Here is a 19241-nt window from a genome sequence, read left to right as displayed (position 1 = left end):
GGCTCCCACCTCTGATTAGCACCTTCGCGGGCTTCCACTGAGCAGCCGGGGGCGGAGGGCGAGTGCCAGGCCCTGCACGCACACCAGACAGGCAGTGCACAGACGCACACACAAACACACAGTCACACACTCACACTCACACACAAAGCTGTCCTCTGCTACTCCTGCCCCCCTGCTCCTCGTTCCCCCCGGGGTGCTGCCGCCCCTCCCCCACTCTCACCTCCAGCGCCTCCCTCACCCCCTAGCTGGGAAGGAACCCAGCCCAGGGGCGGGGAGAGCTGGGGGGCTGGCCCCCGTGGCCAAGGCCTGGCCGAGCCTGGGCTTTGCTCCAGCCTGGTCCAGCTGCGGGGGCCAGTGGCAGAGGAGCAAAACCCCCTCAGAGCAAGGGCTGCCCTGGGGCAGGTTCGGCTGGTCTCGCGGGGGGGCCGCCCCCGGTGCCGGTCTGCCCCACTCCCCGCTGCTGGGTCAGGGCTGACGCTCCCAGAGCCGGCAAGGCGCCTAAGCCCTGCATCCCGCGGGGGGGGGGGGGGATACACAGAGCAGTGGCAAATTCCCGCCTGCGGGAACAAAGCTGCACCTGTTTCCCGCAGCCCTGCCAGCGCCGGGCAGCTCGTCTCTTATGTCAGCCTGTGGCCAAGCCCTGCCTGACGGCCTGTTAATCCCCCCGCACACGCCGGGCGCCCGCAGGCCGCTCTCGCTCTCTGCCGGGCAGCCCCTGCCTCCTGCTTGGGGCAATCCCTGGGTGGCACCACGCGGGCGGGGCCGTTCCCACGCCCCCGCCGCCCTTCGCACCTTTGGAGAAGGCAGAAGCAGCCCGCGAGCCCGGAGCTCTGGCTCCCAGTGCGGCCCCTGGGCTGGCTGGAGCCCTGAGACTGCTGGAACTCACGCTGGGGCACCGACGCGGCCGCAGCCGACCCCAAGACGTATGGCGGCAGTCCTGCCCCTTGGCTCCCCTCACCGCAGTCCTGGCCCAGGGCCCAGATGTGAGCCGTGTGCCCAGCCCCGGGCCCCTCTCACCCCAGGGAGCTGCCTGAGCTGGGGCTTCAGGCTGCCCCTCGGCGCCGGCTCGGGAGTTTCTTCTCCAAGGAGACAGGAACAGAAGGTGAAACAGGACGCGGGACTGAGCCCCGGCCCAGGCCTGGGGAGGTGCAGTCAGGTCTCAGCAGCCCGGGTGTGGACAGAGAGGGAGCGCGGGTGTGCGACCCGTCCCTGGCTGTGATCAGGTGTGTGTTACTGTGGGCATGTGTCACTAGGGGTGTGTGTGATCTGTCCCTGGGTTTGATTAGGTGTGTATTGCAGATGTGTGTGTCACTGAGGGGGGTGTCTGCGTGTGAGAGAGAGCTGTCCCTGGGTGTGATCACGTGTGTGTTACTGCAGACGTGTGTCACGAGCAAGTGTGTGTGACCCGTCCCTTGGTGTGATCAGGCGTGTGTTACTGTAGATGTGTGTGTCACAGGGTGTGTGTGTCTGACCCATCCCTGGGTATGATCAGGTGTGTTGCTATGGCGGACGTCTGTGTCATGGGGGGGGGGTGCGTGTGACCCATCCCTGGGTGTGATCAGGCATGTGTTACTCCAGAGGTGTGTGTCCCGGGGGTGTGGGTGTGTGACCCGTCCCTGTGTGTGATCAGGCGTGTGTTACTCCAGAGGTGTGTGTCCCGGGGGTGTGGGTGTGTGACCCGTCCCTGTGTGTGATCAGGCGTGTGTCACTCCAGAGGTGTGTGTCCCGGGGCTGTGGGGGTGTGACCCGTCCCTGTGTGTGATCAGGTGTGTGTCACTCCAGAGGTGTGTGTCCTGGGGGTGTGTGACCCGTCCCTGTGTGTGATCAGGTGTGTGTCACTCCAGAGGTGTGTGTCCCGGGGGTGTGGGTGTGTAACCCGTCCCTGTGTGTGATCAGGCGTGTGTTACTCCAGAGGTGTGTGTCCCGGGGGTGTGGGTGTGTGACCCGTCCCTGTGTGTGATCAGGTGTGTGTCACTCCAGAGGTGTGTGTCCCGGGGGTGTGGGTGTGTAACCCGTCCCTGTGTGTGATCAGATGTGTGTCACTCCAGAGGTGTGTGTCCCGGGGGTGTGGGTGTGTGACCCGTCCCTGTGTGTGATCAGGTGTGTGTCACTCCAGAGGTGTGTGTCCCGGGGGTGTGGGTGTGTGACCCGTCCCTGTGTGTGATCAGGTGTGTGTCACTCCAGAGGTGTGTGTCCCCGGGGTGTGGGCGTGTAACCCGTCCCTGTGTGTGATCAGGTGTGTGTCACTCCAGAGGTGTGTGTCCCAGGGGTGTGGGTGTGTGACCCGTCCCTGTGTGTGATCAGGCGTGTGTCAGCATGGACATGCGTGTGGCTGCCCATGTGTGCGATGTGGTGTGTGTGCTGCCAGGCAGGCGGTGGGCCTGGGCTGCCATACGTACGTCAGCTGCCTTCTTCTCGGCCAGCTCCAGCTTCTCCTGGGCGTCTTTCAGAGCCTCGGAATATTTGTCCAGCTCGTCCTCCGTCCCCTTCAGCTTCTTCTGCATGGCCGCCAGCTCATCCTCCAGCTGCAGCAAGAGGCGGCCTGTTACCGGCGCCGGCGCCTGGCTGCTGCCCACCCCCCCCGGCCCCGCCGAGCCCCCCGCCCCATTGACCAGGGCTGGCTGGGGACCGGTGGGGACGGTCAGCCCCACTCTGGCATGAAGGGCCCGGCTGGCAGCTCCCTGACACAGTGGGGCCCCTTGGCCCTTGGCACAGTCGCCCCAGCTTGTATCTGGGAAGCAGAGGAGGATCTGCCCCCCCCCCACTGCCTGCAGAGGGGCCTCCCTCCTCCCCCCCCACCAGCCCCCGCTGGCCAAACGGCAGAGCCCAGAAGGGCTAAACCCGCCTCCCGCCTCTCCTGCTGCCATGCGGCCACATCCCCGCGTGGGCTGGGTTGTGAGTGTGTGTGGCCCCACTCCATGGAGTGTGTGTGAGAGACCCCAATCTATGGAGTGTGTGTGTGATCCTACTTTATGGAGTGTGTGTGTGTGTGTGTGTGTGTGTGTCTCCACTCTACGGTGTTTGTGTGTGTGGACCCCACTCTATGGAGTGTGTGTGTGACCCCACTCTATGGACTGTGTGTGTGTGTGTGTGTGTGTGTCTCCACTCTACGGTGTTTGTGTGTGTGGACCCCACTCTATGGAGTGTGTGTGTGTGTGTGTGACCCCACTCTATGGACTGTGTGTGTGAGTGTGTGTGAGAGTGTGTAACCCCAATCTATGGCATGTGTATGAGTGTGTGTGACCCCACTCTACCGAGTGTGTGCGTGACCCCAATCTATGGAGTGTGTGGGTGAGAGAGAGAGAGAGAGAGAGAGAGAGTGAGTGAGTGAGTGATTCACCCATGGGAGTGGGTTTGTAAATGTGTGTGATCCCCATCTATGGAGTGTATGTGTGTTTGTGCAATCTTTTGAGTGTGTGTGACCCCAATCCAAAGGGGTGGGTTTGTGAGTGTGGTGTGTATCAGAGACGCAATCCGCGGGGTGGGTGTGCTGGGACACAGTCTCGGTGAGTGCCGTGTCTATTGAGCCGTGTGCCTGTGCGCGGTACATTCGCGACACACTGCTGAGCCCTGGACGCCAGCCCACTGGGTGCCAGTCGGTGTGCCCAGGGGCCCATCTGGCTGCGGGCGGGCGCGGGCGCGCTGGCCTCTCTGGCTGGGTGCCGTGGGGTGGCGGAGCGTGCCTGTCCGAGAGATCCCGGGCATTCCCAGCTCCTGGACCTGCCTTCCTGGCTCTCGGGCACCAACTGGGGCTCAAGGCAAAGCCACGAGCACCCCCAGACTCAAACCCTGTGCACCCGCGCCCGGAGCCGAGGGCAGGTCCTGCCCTGCACCCTGAGGGTCCCCGACAGCCCTCCTGTGCCAGGGATGAGGGGCCAGCCTCCAGGCAGAGGGCTAGGAACCACCTCAGCGTACAAGTGAGTCTCCGGAGGGGGAACAGCTGGGCCCCTGGGGGCAGCTCCCTTTCCCTGGGATAACGGCCTGGGAACCCTGTCTCTGAGGGGCGGGCGCCTGCCCTGGGGAGGGAGAACACCTGCCTCTCGCCCACCTGTTTGCTCCTCTCCTCCGCCTGCTTCTGCTCAGCCTCCGCCTGCTCGGCCCGGTCCAAGGCGTTCTCCTTGTCCAGCTTCAGCATCTGCATCTTCTTCTTGATGGCCTCCATCTTCGCCTGGGGCTGGGGGCGCCGGAGCGGGCTGGGCTGGGCTGGGGCGGCCGAGTGCCAGCCCTTCCCCGGCCGCGGCTTTTATCAGCTCACCCCTGCCAGGTGGCCGGGGGCCTTTGCCTTTCTTGGGCCGAGCCGAAACGTCTGTTCGCAGGAACCCATTGTCTCCGCGCCCGCCGGGGAGCGTGGGGGGATGCCTGGCCAGTGACTTCATGCCCAGGGCCATATTTGGGCCCCCGTGGGACAGCTGGGAGCTGGTTATAAAAAGCACAGGAGTGCTGGGGGCCGGGGGCGACGGGGGGAGATGCCCGGCTTGGCCCAGAGCCCCGAGGCCAGAGGGCAGCCAGGGCCGGAGCCCTGCCCCCGTGACTCTAAGGGGACACCGGCCAAGGCGTAGTCCAGCCAGGGCCATGCCCCCCGGCCCGCCACGGGAGGTTGTTCCCAGAGGCAGCGCCCTGCACCGACCTGTGTGACGCGGGCCCCTGGGCTCCGGCCGCCACTGCCAGCCCTGGGGTCGCATCAGGCCGCGGGCAGCCGGGCGGGCTCATCTCCCCACCCCAGGGAGCGGATAGGGACCCTCCTGGCCCCCAACACAGGCAGCAGAGCCGACAGGTCGGAGCACAGGACTGGGAGCCAGAACTCCTGGCCCAGCTCCCAGCACTGGAAGGGGGAGGGCTAGTGGTTAGAGCAGGGGGCATGGGAGCCAGGACACCTGGGGTCTGTTTCCCGCTCTGGAGTGGGGACTAATGGTTAGAGCGGTGGGGGGAGGGGCTGGGAGCCAGGACGCCTGGGGTCTGTTCCCAGCTCTGGAGTGGGGACTAATGGTTAGAGCGGTGGGGGGAGGGGCTGGGAGCCAGGACGCCTGGGGTCTGTTCCCCGCTCTGGAGTGGGGACTAATGGTTAGAGCGGTGGGGGGAGGGGCTGGGAGCCAGGACACCTGGGGTCTGTTCCCGGCTCTGGAGTGGGGACTAACGGTTAGAGCGGTGGGGGGAAGGGCTGGGAGCCAGGACACCTGGGGTCTGTTCCCGGCTCTGGAGTGGGGACTAATGGTTAGAGCGGTGGGGGGAGGGGCTGGGAGCCAGGGCGCCTGGGGTCTGTTCCCGGCTCTGGAGTGGGGACTAATGGTTAGAGCGGTGGGGGGAGGGGCTGGGAGCCAGGGTGCCTGGGGTCTGTTCCTGAACAAGTGGCTGGTTCGGTGACGGTGGGTGACCCTGTCCCCGCACTGCGCTGCTGCCCGGCGATTCCCCCGCTGCCGCTGGAAGGCGCCACAGAAAGGCCGAGCCCCTCAGTGGGGCTGCCCCGGGGGAGCCAGCCACTGCCCTCCCCTCACCGAGTGGGGCAAAGGGACCCGACCCTGCTCTGGGGGCCCAGAGGCCCTGCAGGTGCGGCGGGCGAGACTCGGTCCCCAGCTCTGTCTGCAGCCGCCATGGGCCCGATCCAAAGCTGCCGGAACGGCTCCGGCTGCCCGGGCTGGGCTTTGGCTCATCCGCCGGAGCGGTGCCCCTGTGGGGGCGGCTGCCCTGCCCTGGCTCAGAGGAGGGGACCAGCAAGGGCCTGAAGGCAGCTGCGCTGAGGGAGCCGGGCTTAGCGTCCGTGTGGGGCTCCCTAGCGATTGTCGGGCACCGGGGTGCGTGCGAGCGGCCCCCAGGGCCTCGGTGTGATGTGGGGCCGGGCAGGGGCCTCTCTGGGGGCACAGGAGCAGCCCCCCGGCTGTGCCCTGCTGGCAGACGGTCGGGGAGGTGCCCGGGCCAAGGCGCCTGCGCGGCTGAGGCGCTCGCTCTGCCAGGCCCCTCTCCCCTCCGGCCGTCGGCCCCTCGGCTCGCAGTGCGGGCAGGCAGAGGTCAGCCCGGCCCTGCGCGGTAGGAACCACCCCGGCGGCACTTTGCAGCCTGCCCACCACGTGCCCTGGGGGGCAGGGGTGTCTGAGACCCCCGGCGGGTGGGGAACCTCAGCGCCGGCCTTGTTTCCTCCTTCCAGACCGTACCCCAGCCAAAGCCTGGTGTGTCCCTTCCCCGCAGGGGCTGGGCAGAGCCTGGCGCAGTGGGGGCACCCCGGGGACTGCTGGGCAAGCAGGGGACAGGAGTAAGTGCCGGGGCATCCCTGCCCGGCTCGGGGCAGAGGCACGGGGACTGTCTCGGGCGCCCCAGAGCCTTGCCCAGCCGGCCCTGCCCAGGGCGTGGCTCAGAGCGGTCCCACGGGGCGGCGTGGCCAGCCAGGGCAGCCCCTCTGATACTGCAGGGGCCTGTGCGGAGCCCTCCAAGGGGCGCAGGGCAGGCCGGCCCGATGGCTCCAGGGGCTGATGGTGCCAGGAGTTGGGGGTGAGGGCTCTGCCCAGACAAAATCTCCGAGCCAGGCGGGGACCCGCTCCCAACGGCCCAGAAACGTGGCTTCCCCCAGGCCAGGGGGCCTGGCCTGCCAGCCCAGCCCAGGCATGGGCGAGCTAGGGGACTGGCGGGGGGGGGCGAGCGGCCCACAAAGAGCCCCCTCCCCAGGCCTTTGTTCCCACTGCTCCGGAGCTGGAAATAACCCCCGGCGCCTCGGAGCCCCCCGCAGGGAGGGTGGCGGGCGCGGGGCCATGTTTATTCAAGGCCGGCTTCATTCCATTCCTGAAACCGAAAGCGGACAGCTGGGCGCGTGTGACACCCCGGCCATCCCAACCATGCGCCCAGGATATTCCAGCCGCCCCGCCAGGGGGCGGGAAGGGGCCCGTGCCCAGCCCCACGCCCGGCCTGAGCCCAGCTGCCATGGACAGCGGAGTCTGAGGGGCCAGGTAACCCGAGCCAGGCCTGGCAGCAGGGCCCGGAGAGACCCGGCTTTGTCTGTGAGTGGCCAGGGGCTCAGCCTGCTGGACCTGGGCACGGGGGCTGCACTGGGCCCCTCCTTGCACTGCTCCCCACCCCATAGCAGGGCCCCTCCTTGCACTGCTCCCCGCCCCATAGCGGAGCCCCTCCTTGCACTGCTCCCCGCCCCATAGCGGGGCCCCTCCTTGCACTGCTCCCCGCCCCATAGCGGGGCCCCTCCTTGCACTGCTCCCCGCCCCATAGCGGAGCCCCTCCTTGCACTGCTCCCCACCCCATAGCGGGGCCCCTCCTTGCACTGCTCCCCGCCCCATAGCGGGGCCCCTCCTTGCACTGCTCCCCGCCCCATAGCGGAGCCCCTCCTTGCACTGCTCCCCACCCCATAGCGGGGCCCCTCCTTGCACTGCTCCCCACCCCATAGCGGGGCCTCTCCTTGCACTGCTCCCCACCCCATAGCGGGGCCCCTCCTTGCACTGCTCCCCGCCCCATAGCGGGGCCCCTCCTTGCACTGCTCCCCGCCCCATAGCGGGGTCCCTCCTTGCACTGCTCCCCACCCCATAGCGGGGCCCCTCCTTGCACTGCTCCCCCCCCCATAGCGGGGCCCCTCCTTGCACTGCTCCCCGCCCCATAGCGGGGCCCCTCCTTGCACTGCTCCCCCCCCCATAGCGGGGCCCCTCCTTGCACTGCTCCCCGCCCCATAGCGGGGTCCCTCCTTGCACTGCTCCCCGCCCCATAGCGGGGCCCCTCCTTGCACTGCTCCCCACCCCATAGCGGGGCCCACCCTGGTGCCCCTGCAGAGACTGGGTCCGGTAGGAAGGGCGAAGTCCTGGCTGTGTGGGGCCTGGCGGCGCTGGCCCGGACGGGCGCCTCTGCTCCGAGCTTGGCCCCAGGCCGCGTGGGGCCGAGGGAAGCAGGAGCCAGCGCCCGGCAGGGTCTTAAACTCCTTTATTGCAGCAGCAGAGCAGGAGGGGGGCTGTGAAGGGAGAGGGGGACCAGGAGGGGGAAGGATAGAGCCAATGGGGGGGGCTGTGAAGGGGGAGGGGGACCAGGAGGGGGAAGGATAGAGCCAATGGGGGGGGCTGTGAAGGGGGAGGGGGACCAGGAGGGGGAAGGATAGAGCCAATGGGGGGGGCTGTGAAGGGGGAGGGGGACTGAGGAGGGGAGAGGGCAGAACCAATGGTGGGGGCTGTGAAGGAGGAGGGGACCAGAAGGGGGGCTGGCCAGAGCCGACGGGGGGGCTGTGAAGAGGGAGGGGGACCGAGAGGAGGGGGCAGGGCAGAGCCAATGGGGGGGCTGTGAAGGAGGAGGGGACCAGGAGGGGGGCTGGCCAGAGCCGACGGGGGGGCTGTGAAGAAGGAGGGGGACTGGCCAGAGCCGATGGGGGGGCTGTGAAGAGGGAGGGGGGCTGGCCAGAGCCAATGCGGGGGGGGGGGAAGGGCAGAGCCAATGGGGGGGCTGTGAAGGAGGAGGGGACCAGGAGGGGGGCTGGCCAGAGCCGACGGGGGGGGGGGGCTGTGGAGGAGGAGAGGACCAGGAGGGGGGCTGGCCAGAGCCGACGGGGGGGGGGGGCTGTGGAGGAGGAGGGGACCAGGAGGGGGGCTGGCCAGAGCCGACGGGGGGGGGGCTGTGGAGGAGGAGGGGACCAGGAGGGGGGCTGGCCAGAGCCGACGGGGGGGGGGGGCTGTGGAGGAGGAGGGGACCAGGAGGGGGGCTGGCCAGAGCCGACGGGGGGGCTGTGGAGGAGGAGGGGACCAGGAGGGGGGCTGGCCAGAGCCGACGGGGGGGCTGTGGAGGAGGAGGGGACCAGGAGGGGGGCTGGCCAGAGCCGACGGGGGGGGGGCTGTGGAGGAGGAGGGGACCAGGAGGGGGGCTGGCCAGAGCCGACGGGGGGGCTGTGGAGGAGGAGGGGACCAGGAGGGGGGCTGGCCAGAGCCGACGGGGGGGCTGTGGAGGAGGAGGGGACCCGGAGGGGGGCTGGCCAGAGCCGACGGGGGGGCTGTGGAGGAGGAGGGGACCAGGAGGGGGGCTGGCCAGAGCTGACGGGGGGGCTGTGGAGGAGGAGGGGACCAGGAGGGGGGCTGGCCAGAGCCGACGGGGGGGCTGTGGAGGAGGAGGGGACCAGGAGGGGGGCTGGCCAGAGCCGACGGGGGGGCTGTGGAGGAGGAGGGGACCAGGAGGGGGGCTGGCCAGGGCCGACGGGCGAGGGGTCCCCGGGCTGCAGACGCCCCAGGCCGGGGCTCGCCGGGGGCCGTGCCGGGCGGGCAGAGCGGCTGCGGTCAGGTGGCGCTGAGGGGCCCTGGCGCCAGAAGAATATGTTTGATATTTAGTTGGTTTTCCAATCAAACAACCTAATATCAAACATATCAGCCGGCGGCAGGGCAGGGTCCGGCCTGGGCTCGCTGCGGAGACAAGAGGGAGACGTGAGGGGTCGCGGCTCCTGCCCCGGCGGGCTCCACCCCAGCTCTGCGCCTGCTCGGCCCCCTCCCCCCTGCCCCCCCTTTTGCCAGACCCCGTCCCTGCCCCTGCCCAAACGCCAACCTCTGCAGCCCCAGCCGCAGGCTGACCCCTTCCCCAATGGGCTCCGCGGGGGGGGGGGGGGAGGGGCCGGGACAGGACTCCTGGCTCTTGCTCCATTCGTGGGCAAGCCCCTGCCCCACCTTGTGCCTCAGTTTCCCATCTGTACCTCCGATGGGACCGGAGTGAGCAGGCCTCCTTCCTTGGTGTTTGTACAGCAGGGGGAGCTCCAAGTGGGCCACTTCTGGGGAGCCAGGAGCCCCACCAGCACCCCAGGGGAGCCAGCAGCCAGGGAGTCACCGGCAGGGAACCGGGCCTGGGGGTGGCCATTAGACCTGGGAGTGCACCCTGCTCTGGTGCAGAGCCCTTCCAAGCCCACATCCCACCATGACACCTCCCCCTTGATCTCCCTGGCCCCCCACGTCACCCCATGATACCTCCCCCCACGAGTTCCCTGGCCCCCCACACCCACATGCCCCATGCCTCTCCATACAACCCGCCCACACAGCCCACCCCCACCTCACAGCCCCCCCAGCCCCCTCAGCTGCTAACTGCGATCCCACTGACGGGGGGGTTCACTCTCCTGCCAGCTGTGGGGCCCTTCCCAGCCCCCCTCTGCACACACTCGTGCCCCCAGCATGCGTCCAGCCCCGGCCCAGCACTGCCGCAGGCACCCACCCTGAGATGTTTCCAACGGGAGGGAGATGCAGTGGAACCAGCTGTGCCCGGGGTACAGACCCAGCCACCGGCCAGACACAGGCACCGATCAGCATTACAGACGGGGCTAACGCCGGGCAACGGGTAGGAGCATTAGCTTCATCGTCCTGCAGGGGAAACTGAGGCACGCACAGTCGGTCAGTGGTCGGAGAACTCTGCGTCCTCGCTCCAACCCTGCTTCCTGCGGGCTATTGATGACTAATGCTCCCTCCCATGGCTCCTGCTGGTTCATCTCCAGCTGCCCAAGTGTGGCCGGGGGCCGCCGCAGCCCAGACCCACCGCCTGGGCGAGGGAGCCCCCTGCCCCGGACCACAGTGATGCTGGATGCTGGGGAGCGAGGGAGATGGACTGGGGGGTCCTAGAGTCACCTGCCTGGCCCTGCTGGGGAGGGGGCTGGCAGATGGGGGTGCAAGGCCCCTCCCCATTCACAGAAGCACCTCCCGGCGGTGCGGCTGAGGGCAGGGTCTCCCCCCGGCTCTGACTGCAGCTTGTCCCAGGAGGAGTCCTGCTGGCCAGCCTGGAGGGCTAATACCTGGCGGAGCCCAGAGGCTATGGGGATGGGCACAGGACAGGCCGCCTGGCAGCTCGTGGGAGTGGCTGTGTCCTGTGGATGGAGAGAGAAGAGCTCAGGGAAGAGCCAGCAGGATGGGCTCAGGGCTGGGGCCGGACCAGGCTGTCAGACCCCCCTTCCCTTGCCGCAGAGAGGAGCCACCGGCCGCCCGGGAGCACGCGCCTCAGGAGAGCGGCCGAAGCAGCGCGGACGGGAAGGGGAGCTCACCCCACGCCCAGCCACGCACCCTGGGGCCTGCTGTGGACAGCAGGGGCTCCCCAGGGTCCCTGGCCTGCTGGTGCCGGGATCCGTCGCCTGCTCAGACAAGGGGGAGCCGGGGCCTTACCTGAGCCGGGCGCGCTGGCCGGGCGGTTCCCGGCGGCTCTGGGTCGGGCCCCACACGCCGCGCCGCTTTATAAACGTACTCGGCTGCATGCGGGGGGGAGGGGGATCGCACACTCGAGCGGCCGGACCGTAGGCACGTGTCCTCGTTCCCATTAATTACCCCCCTCCGGCCCCACCCCCGCCTTCCGAGGCAAATTATCCCCTGATCAATGCCGTTCGATCCGCCCGCGCCGCGGCCAGCTGCCCACGGCCACGCGCCGGGTTTGCTCTCTCCCCTCACCGCTGCCAGGAGCACGACCCCGGCCCCCCGCCCCCGTGGCCACGCGGGGCAGAGGTGTGAAATCCGGGGGTGAAGCCAGCTGGATGTGACCCCCGGGGCCGGGGTGAACCCCGCCCCTCACTCTGCCCTCAGCCAGCCTGCCACAGTGGCACCAAACTCCCCCCAGCCGGCTGCCAGCTCATGCAGGGCACAGACTGCTCCAGCAGGGGGCACTCTCACACACAGCAGCCAAATGAGCTCACAGCCCCCCCCAGCTGTGATCCCCCCCCCAGCCCTTGTGCAAAGCTCCCCTCCATGGGCCTTTCACTCCTGCTTGGCAGAGCTGTCGGGGGGCAGGCAGGTGGGGCTCAGGTGCTGCGGGCAGCGGGTGGAGCTGTGCTGGGCGCTAGGGGACTCGTACCATCTGCCGGCCACCCTCGGCCATAGCCGGACTTCATTGAAAAGCTGCCTCGCTGCCCTCCCCTGGCGGCCAGCACCCGGCACCGGGAGGGGACCCTGCACCCAGCTTGGCGATTACATCCCCCTGCAGGGATGCCCACTCCGGAGGCTGTTCTGTAGGGGTGGTGACCCACCCCAGAGGCAGCCGCATCTCAGAGCTGGGGTGGCAGTCCTCCCCTAACTAGCTGCCAAGACCCACCCCAGACATGGCATCTCCAGGGGGAAGCAGCCACCCCCCCATTTCACTGTCTGTACACGGAGGTTACGGGCATCCTGGGGTCCCTGGCGAACGACCCCCGGCGCCCCCTCGCCAGCCTGGGCACAGTGTCCGGGCAAGGGGTGCACAGAGCAGCCCTTGTGGGTTTGCCAGGGGTCTGTGCAGGCTGGTCGCTCGGAGCCGAGGGTACTGCTGGCCCCCCATTGCTAGCCGGGTCACGGGGAGGGGCCAGAGTGCCCATAGGCCAGGGGACCCCACAGTGGGCAGGAGCTGGCACCCCCCATCGCTAGCTGAGTCATGGGGGGCAGAGCTCTGATGAGCCAGAGGACCCCGCAGGGGGCTGTGGGGTCTGCATCCCTGAAAGTATGGGCAGTGAGAGGGAGGGACAGTGCCAAGGCCAGCCAGGAGCCCCTAGCGGAGCCATTCTGAGCTGGGAGCCACAGACCTGTGTGCAGGGACGGGGTCTGCTGGTTGGGGGGCGGGGCAGGAGCCAGGGCTCCCTGGGGCTGTCCTGGCTCTGAGTCTGGGGTCTGCTGTATGGGGGGGGGGGTGAGCCAGGGCTCCCTGGGGCTGTCCTGGCTCTGAGTCTGGGATCTGCTGGATGGGGGGGGGGGGGGGGGGGGAGCCAGGGCTCCCTGGGGCTGTCCTGGCTCTGAGTCTGGGGTCTGCTGGATGGGGGGGGGGGGGGGGAGCCAGGACTCCTGGGTTCTCATCTCAGACATGGGCCAAGTGAGTGACTGTGGACCAGCCCCTCCCCCTTGTGCTCCTGTTTGCCCAGCTGCGAAGGGGGGGGCTGTTCCGGAGCGCAGGGCCCCCCCCGGGAGCTCCCCTGGGTTTGCCCCTGCGCCCGGCTGCGACCAGGCCCACCCTCCAGGCCGTGCTCCCCGGCTGTCTCCGGGCTGGGGTGACTCCGGGGTGTCGGGGTGCCCCTCCCCATGGCCCAGCCCGCGTGCGGCCCATTAGTTCCTGCTGACACGCTGGCGCATCGATCCCTGGGTCCTGATGGAGATTTCCCCGCGGCGGGACACGCTGACCTTGGGAAAGGCCCAGATGGAGACCGCTCTGCCCCCCCCCAGCCTCGGCCCTGGCGACTCGGGGCCCCTGCCCCCCCAGCCCCAGCATGGAGCTCCTACGGCGGGCTGTGCCCGCCTCCTGCTGGCCGAGGGAGGGAGCTGCTCCGGGCTGGTGCAGATGTGCAAGGAGAACAGGGCTTGGGGGGCCTCGCACACCCCCTGCCAGGCTGGGAGAGAGGAGGAGGAGACAGGAAATGCAGAGCCCCAGGCCCGGATCCCCCTGCCCTGCCCCCCATGCGGTGAGGGGGCAAAGGCAGGCTGGGGACACGGCGCGGCAGGGCAGGGGACAAGGGGGGCAGACGGGGCAGCCCAGCCCAGGCGGGGGGAGGGTCTCTGGGCAGGGGGGCACCGCATGGGCCCTGGCGCATGTCCCTGGGGCTGATCTGATGGGAGCTGACAGCCGCGCTAATGAAAGGCCCCTCCTGGGAGCGTGCGGCCCCCGCGCAGCCTGTCAATACGCTGAGCAGGCGGGCGCTGACGGCCCCTCGGGCGGGGAGCCGCCAAGGTCGGGCCGGGGGGCGGGGCTCCGCGCCGTGTCCGGGCGTGGGGGCACCGAAGCCAAGGGCAAAGCCCGGGCCCCGGGGCGGGCGGTGTCGGGGCCCGGCAGAGCGGGGGGCAGGCCGCCCTGGGGGGGCCGCTCAGGACCACGTGTTGGGGGCCTGGCCCCGAGCGAGAGCAACGTCCGTGATCAGGGCCAGGGGGTGAACAGCTGATCAGCTCCGCAGGGTCCGGCCCCTTGCCGGAGGGGCTGGGCAAAGGCAGCACCCCCGGCTCAGCCCTGCCCCGAGCCTGTGGCCAGGGGTGTCGCGTGAGGCCTGGCGGTGCCGCTCCATGGACTCTCTGGTGCCCCCGCACTGGTCGCGCCCACCCCAAACCCAGGCTGCGGGCCGAGCCGCCCCAGTGCCATGCTGGGCCTGTGAGCCACTGGCAGGCATGGGGAGCAGGGTGCCCCCCGGCCCCGGATGAGTGTCCTCAGGGGCGCTAGGCCTTGTTCCCCCATTGGCAGGCCCCCACCCTGCCTCAGTTGGCCCCTCAGGTCTCTGCAGCACAACCTGCCCCTCCCGGCTGCTCTGGGCTGAGCCGGGCCCCAGGACGTGTCGGGGGGGGCAGCTGCTGGGGGGTGACCGAAGGGACTGGCGCTCACCTTGGCGTGTAAAGGGGCATCGCACGAGGGAGCAGATTTGTAATTAGCCCCCGGAACGATGCCCGGGGCTGGGCTGTCCCGGCCTGGCCTGCTGCGTCCAGCCGGGCTGGTCTGCGAAAGGGGGTGTCTGCCCCGGCCGGGCCAGCTGATCGCTCGGGAGCCTCCTGGCCTCAGACCGGCCGAATCGGCGCGTCCTTGGACAGGGCAGGGAACCCCCGGGGAGCAGCCGGGCGGGGGAAGGGGCAGACCCAGCAGCCGGGCGCAGGCCGAGCGATCAGCAGCGCTAAATACTGACGCCCCCCTTCGTTATCTGCCCTTTCCAGCGGGGGCCCTGGGCCGGCTCGGGGGGGCTGCTGGGACGGGTCCCGGCTGGCAGGTGTGAGCCTGCGTGGAGGGGTGTTCGTGGTGCCGCACTGGAGAGCTTCGTGGGTGGGGTGAGGGGGCAGATGGGGATCCCCTTGCTCCCCCCCCCCCCGACAGCGCTGTCTGGCATCTCCTGCCCCGGCCAGTGCCCCCAGGGCCGGGCCGGGCGCTCCAGGGCTGGCGTGAGGTGGGGCCGCGCCGGCTTGCGTGAGCCTGTGGCACCTGGGCGTGCAGCTCTCCCCAGGGAGCGTGAGTGCACACGCGTGTGTGCTTGTGTCATGTGCCCAGACACGCTGCCTCTCGTGCCGGACCCTCCCCTCCCCGCTCCCACCCCATCCCTCCAGCCAGCGGCTGCCGGGCCCGATCCCTTCCCTTAGCCGAGGCCTCCTGGGGCGGGGGATTCCTTGGGCACCGGCTGGGGGTGCGGCTGCCTTGCCCTTGGCCTGGGCAGCGGCTCCCCGCAGCTCTAGCTAAGCCCACCCCACGCTGGCGTGTCCCGGACAGGCCCCCCAGTCTCTCCGCCCAGCGCATGAACCCACTTGGCCACCGGGTGTCACCCACGCGTCACCGCTGGGACGGGCGCCCCCCAGTGGCTGCAGTCGCAACTTGCTACCTGGTGCCAAGGAGCCTCCTGGAATTCCCTTTGCCGGGGCTCCTGGGTTCTGTCCTGGCTTGGGTAGGGGAGTGCGATCTAGTGGTTAGGGCAGGCTGGGAGCCAGGACTCCAGGGCTCTATTCCCAGCTTGGAGGGGGCTTCTGGTTACAGCGCGAGGAGATGGGGGCCAGGACTCCTGGGTTTTGTCCTGGCTTGGGGAGGGGAGTGCGGTCTAGTGGTTAGAGCAGGGGAGGTGGCTGGGGTCAGGACTCCTGAGTTCTGTCCCCAGCTCAGGGTGAGGCGTGGAGACCAGGACTCCTGGGTTCTCTCAAGAGCTCTGGGAGGGGATTGGGGTTCAGTGGTTACAGTGGGGGGCTGGGGGCCAATGCTCCTGGGGTCTGTCCCTGGCTCGGAGGGGAGTGGGGTCTAGTGGTTAGGGCAGGCTGGGCACCAAGGCTCTTCTATACCCAGCTGTGCCACTAACTTGCTGTGACATCTTGGTGCAAGATCCTTCTGTGGCCCTGTGCCTCAGTTTCCCCATGAGGCAGTGCTGATAACGCTGCTGCCAGGGCGCTGGAAAGCTCCAGGCCCAAAGGGCTGTGTGACCCGGGGTGGGGGGCAAAGACAGGGCCTACGAAATGTCTCCTGTTGCGTCCCCCCTCACATCTCTCTCCAGAGCCTCAGGCTACTCTGCGTTGCTCAACACTTTAATACGCCCGGGCGCCTTCGACGCCGTCTCTGAAACAGCAGCAGCCCGTCTGGCCCGTGGGGAAGGCTGGCGTCTCTGGGGCTGGCCAGCTGCAGGCCTGCGCGTCTCACGCCGCGGTCCCAGGGAGCCCTGGGCTGCAGGGGGCGTTGGCAGAGGTGCTGCTCCCCAGAGCTGGGCGCTCACAGCCTCTCCGCGTAGAAAGACTTGCCCTGGCGGTTCAGCTCCTGCTGGTGCTGCAGGTGCTCGCGCTGGAGGAGGCAGCGCAGGGCCGCACGCCGGACCTGGGGGGAGCCCCAGAGCTGTGTGAGTGGCCCCCCCACACTGCCTGCCTGGCCCCTTCGCCTGCGCAGGCCACTCAACCCCCCCGGCGGGAAGGAGACGGGCCCGGTTCCCCCCCCACCGGGGCTGCAGCTGAGCCTGCACTGGGGATCCCCCTTCGCACTGCAGCTGTCTGGACCCCGCTGGCGCTTGCCGGGTGGGGCGGGGGCCCAGAGGGGCCCTTTCCCTCCCCTGGGATAGGCCCACTCTGCGGGATGGTGGATGCACAGGCAGCAGGCTGGGCTCTCAGGCCGCTGGCTCGGGGGCCTTTCCCCCATGGCTTACAAAGTCCACCCGCCCCCGGCCCTGATCCCACCCCCCAGGAGCCAACTCCTGCCCCGCTGGGCCAGAGGCTGGGGCAGCCAAGGGAGTGGGTGGAGCTGGGGGATCTCCGCCAGCCCCGGTCTCACGGTGCCCAGCTGGTGCGAGAGGCTCCCAGCCCGGTGGTGGCTGGGCTGTCCAGGGGCCAGGCTCCCCCCGGCCCGGCGCCCGCCGCTCTGCCCGGCCTTACCATCACCAGCGCCTGGTGGGCGAAGCTCAGCTCCTCGGCGACGCCGGCCCGCAGGTTCTGGCAGGACTTCACCAGCACCCGGTTCTCCAGCTTCTCCCTCTGCACACAGAGCACCGTGCCCCACGCCCAGCTGTGGGCGAGACGCCAGGGGCTGAGACGGGCGCCCGGCAGCGCCCGCCCCAGCTCTGTTCAGAGGGGCATGGCGCGGGGGGGGGGGCCGGTACAGCCATCAGCCCCGGCCTATGCCCACTGCGCCTCCTTGCTGCTGTCCATGGGCAGGATCAAGGGTGCGGGGGAGGTCCCTGCCCTCGGGGCGGGGGGGAGGGAGGAGGAGCCCAAATGGCCTTAAAACCAATGATTAAGGGTAATAGCAGCAGTGGCCACACCCAGCCCGGACCCAGCGGCTCCCTTCTCCCTCCGGGCGCTGCCCCGGGCTGGCCATCCGCTTCCTCCAGCTGCCCCCAGCCAGGGAGAGAGACGCTCCCCTTGTTAGCCCTGCCCTGTTCGCTCCTGCCAAGAAGTGGGGTGTGACCCCCTACTGGGGGTGGGGTCAGGACATGAGTGGGTGGGAGGGCTCGGGAGTGTGGCTTGGACCAGCCCAGCCCCCCTGCATGAGCAGGCAGGCGGCAGGGGGTCTTAGGCCTGCCTCGGGCAGTGTTCCCTGGAAGCTGAGTGTTTGGGCACTCAGCCAGCAGGGTGTGGTGGTGCACAGCTGGACATGCCTCTGTGCACTGAACAAAAGTTATTCCACACATGGATGGAAAAATTCAGAGGCCACCCCATGAGGGTGGGCAGCAGGGGGCTCAGGCTGGTCCTGCGCATGCGGGGAGGCCCTGGGGTGGTGGACGGAGTGGGGACTTGTGTGGGAAGGCCAAGGTCATCGGGCTGCCCCACTGCAGCCCTCCCTCCCTCGCTCTGCAGCCAGGCATGCAGGGCGCTCCTATCCCCAGAGGGGCCTTCCAGCCGAGTAACCCAGAGCACAAACCCGCTACCTTTTAACCAGCTTCTCGTAGTCTAGCGCCTTCTTCGTCAGCTGCAAGCAGAACCCAGGCTCAGCCTCTGCCCGGCTCCCACGGCTGCCCGGCCGGCCCCGCAGCTGGGAGGCAGAACCCCCCGGCCCCAGCGAGGGAAAGGGGGGTCTCCCATTTCGGGCAGGGAAGCAGGGCTGAGGGAGCTCTGCGGGGGGCGCTCTCCACGCCCGGGGAGGGCAGGGCTCGGTGTGGGGCGATCGGGTACCCGCGCTCAGGACTGGGGTACGAGGAGAGGAAACCGGGGCTCCGGCCGTGGGCAGAACCTAGCCCTGGGGAAGGTGGTAGGACACCAGCCTCTTCCCTCTACGACACTGGTGAGCCCCGCACCCCACAGCCCCCTGGACTCCTGTCACCCAGGGGGCCCACAGGCCTTAAGGAGGCCCAGTTTGGCCTTCCCAGGCCGCCCCCTTCCCCTCCACTGTTCTGAGAGAGCAGGGGCTGCCCTCCTGCCCATCCCCAGGGCCCTGGCTCCATGACCCCCCCCCCCCACGCTCTGGCTGCCTTCCTCTGCCCCTCCCCAGGTCCTAGCTCCATGCCCTGCCCCCCACCTGCTGTAACTCTGGCTGCTCCCCCACAGGGCCCTGGCTCCATGACCCACTCCCCCACCTTTCCCAACAACCCCCTCCACGCTCTGGCTCCCTTCCTGCCTCCCTCTGCCCCCCCCATCCTAGCTTCATGCCCTGCCCCCCTCCGTACCTCCAGCTGCTCCCCCCGGGCCCCGGCTCCATGCCTCAACGACCCCCTGCCCCCTCCGGCCCCCCTTTCCCAACAACCCCCTCCGCGCTCTGGCTCCCTTCCTGCCTCCCTCTGCCCCCCCCATCCTAGCTTCATGCCCTGCCCCCCTCCGTACCTCCAGCTGCTCCCCCCGGGCCCCGGCTCCATGCCTCAACGACCCCCTGCCCCCCCGGCCCCCCTTCCAGCCCTACCTCCTCCTCCCGCAGGAGTTGCTGCAGCGAGGGGGTATTGCTGCTCTTGCCCTTGGCCTTTTCCCCGCCAGGTGCCATTGTCCCGGGGCAGAGGGTGGCCTGTGGTGGCCGTTGGGCTCCCTGGTCACCATGGCAGCAGCCCGCGCTCTAGAACTGAGACGCAGAGGGAGGCCCCGCCTGGTGAGCCTCGCTGCCTGGCAGAGATCAGGTGCCCGGCCACAGGGGCTGGCCAGGAGCTGCGGGGTCCCCCACTCAGTGAAAGGGCAAGGACAGAGGAACCCGCCCCGCATCTCTTCCGGTCTCTTGCAGCAGCTCCGGGGCCCACTGCCCTAGAACCATCCCTCCTGCTGCCGCAGGGAGCCAGCTTCACCCGCCCCGGCCGGACCCTGCCGAGTTGGGAAAGGGGCCCCCTTTGCCAGTGAAAGTCCCCAAGGGCAGGCTCCTGGCGGAGCAGGTGCAGTGGCCGTGCCACACGCAGTGCACAGGCACACGGCAGAGCCGCTCCCTGCCCTGGCCAGGACGCAGGCCTGTCACACCCAGCAAGCGCAAGG

General features: G+C 69.2%; 2 protein-coding genes across 6 annotated transcripts in view; both read right to left on the bottom strand.

Annotated features, from left to right (window-relative positions):
• The window catches only part of TPM3 (tropomyosin 3), a 42632-nt gene extending 38398 nt beyond the window's left edge, over positions 1–4234 (bottom strand). For 3 of the 5 annotated variants that reach the window (XM_075907319.1, XM_075907321.1, XM_075907320.1), the window contains exons 1-2: positions 4049–4234; positions 2400–2525 (exon numbers count right to left, since the gene is read on the bottom strand). In XM_075907319.1, the coding sequence (XP_075763434.1) occupies positions 2400–2525; positions 4049–4162 (240 nt within the window). In that variant the 5' untranslated portion in view covers positions 4163–4234. The remainder of the gene's footprint in view (positions 1–2399; positions 2526–4048) is intronic. The other 2 variants (XM_075907317.1, XM_075907318.1) reach the window with 1 other exon arrangement.
• Positions 4235–15886: 11652 nt separating this feature from the next.
• Positions 15887–18827, bottom strand: CFAP141 (cilia and flagella associated protein 141). Its single transcript, XM_075907572.1, has 4 exons — positions 18691–18827; positions 17726–17766; positions 16734–16863; positions 15887–16185 (listed from the first exon to the last, which is right to left on the bottom strand). Exons 1-4 carry the CDS (start codon positions 18766–18768, stop codon positions 16084–16086), a joined length of 351 nt encoding a protein of 116 aa, XP_075763687.1. The 5' UTR covers positions 18769–18827; the 3' UTR covers positions 15887–16083.
• Between the last annotated feature and the right edge of the window lie 414 nt (positions 18828–19241).

This window comes from Pelodiscus sinensis, chromosome 24, assembly GCF_049634645.1.
Source record: "Pelodiscus sinensis isolate JC-2024 chromosome 24, ASM4963464v1, whole genome shotgun sequence".
Classification (NCBI taxonomy): Eukaryota; Metazoa; Chordata; order Testudines; family Trionychidae; genus Pelodiscus; species Pelodiscus sinensis.
Note: the sequence above shows the minus strand (reverse complement) of the source record. Positions and strands in the feature narration are given on the sequence as shown.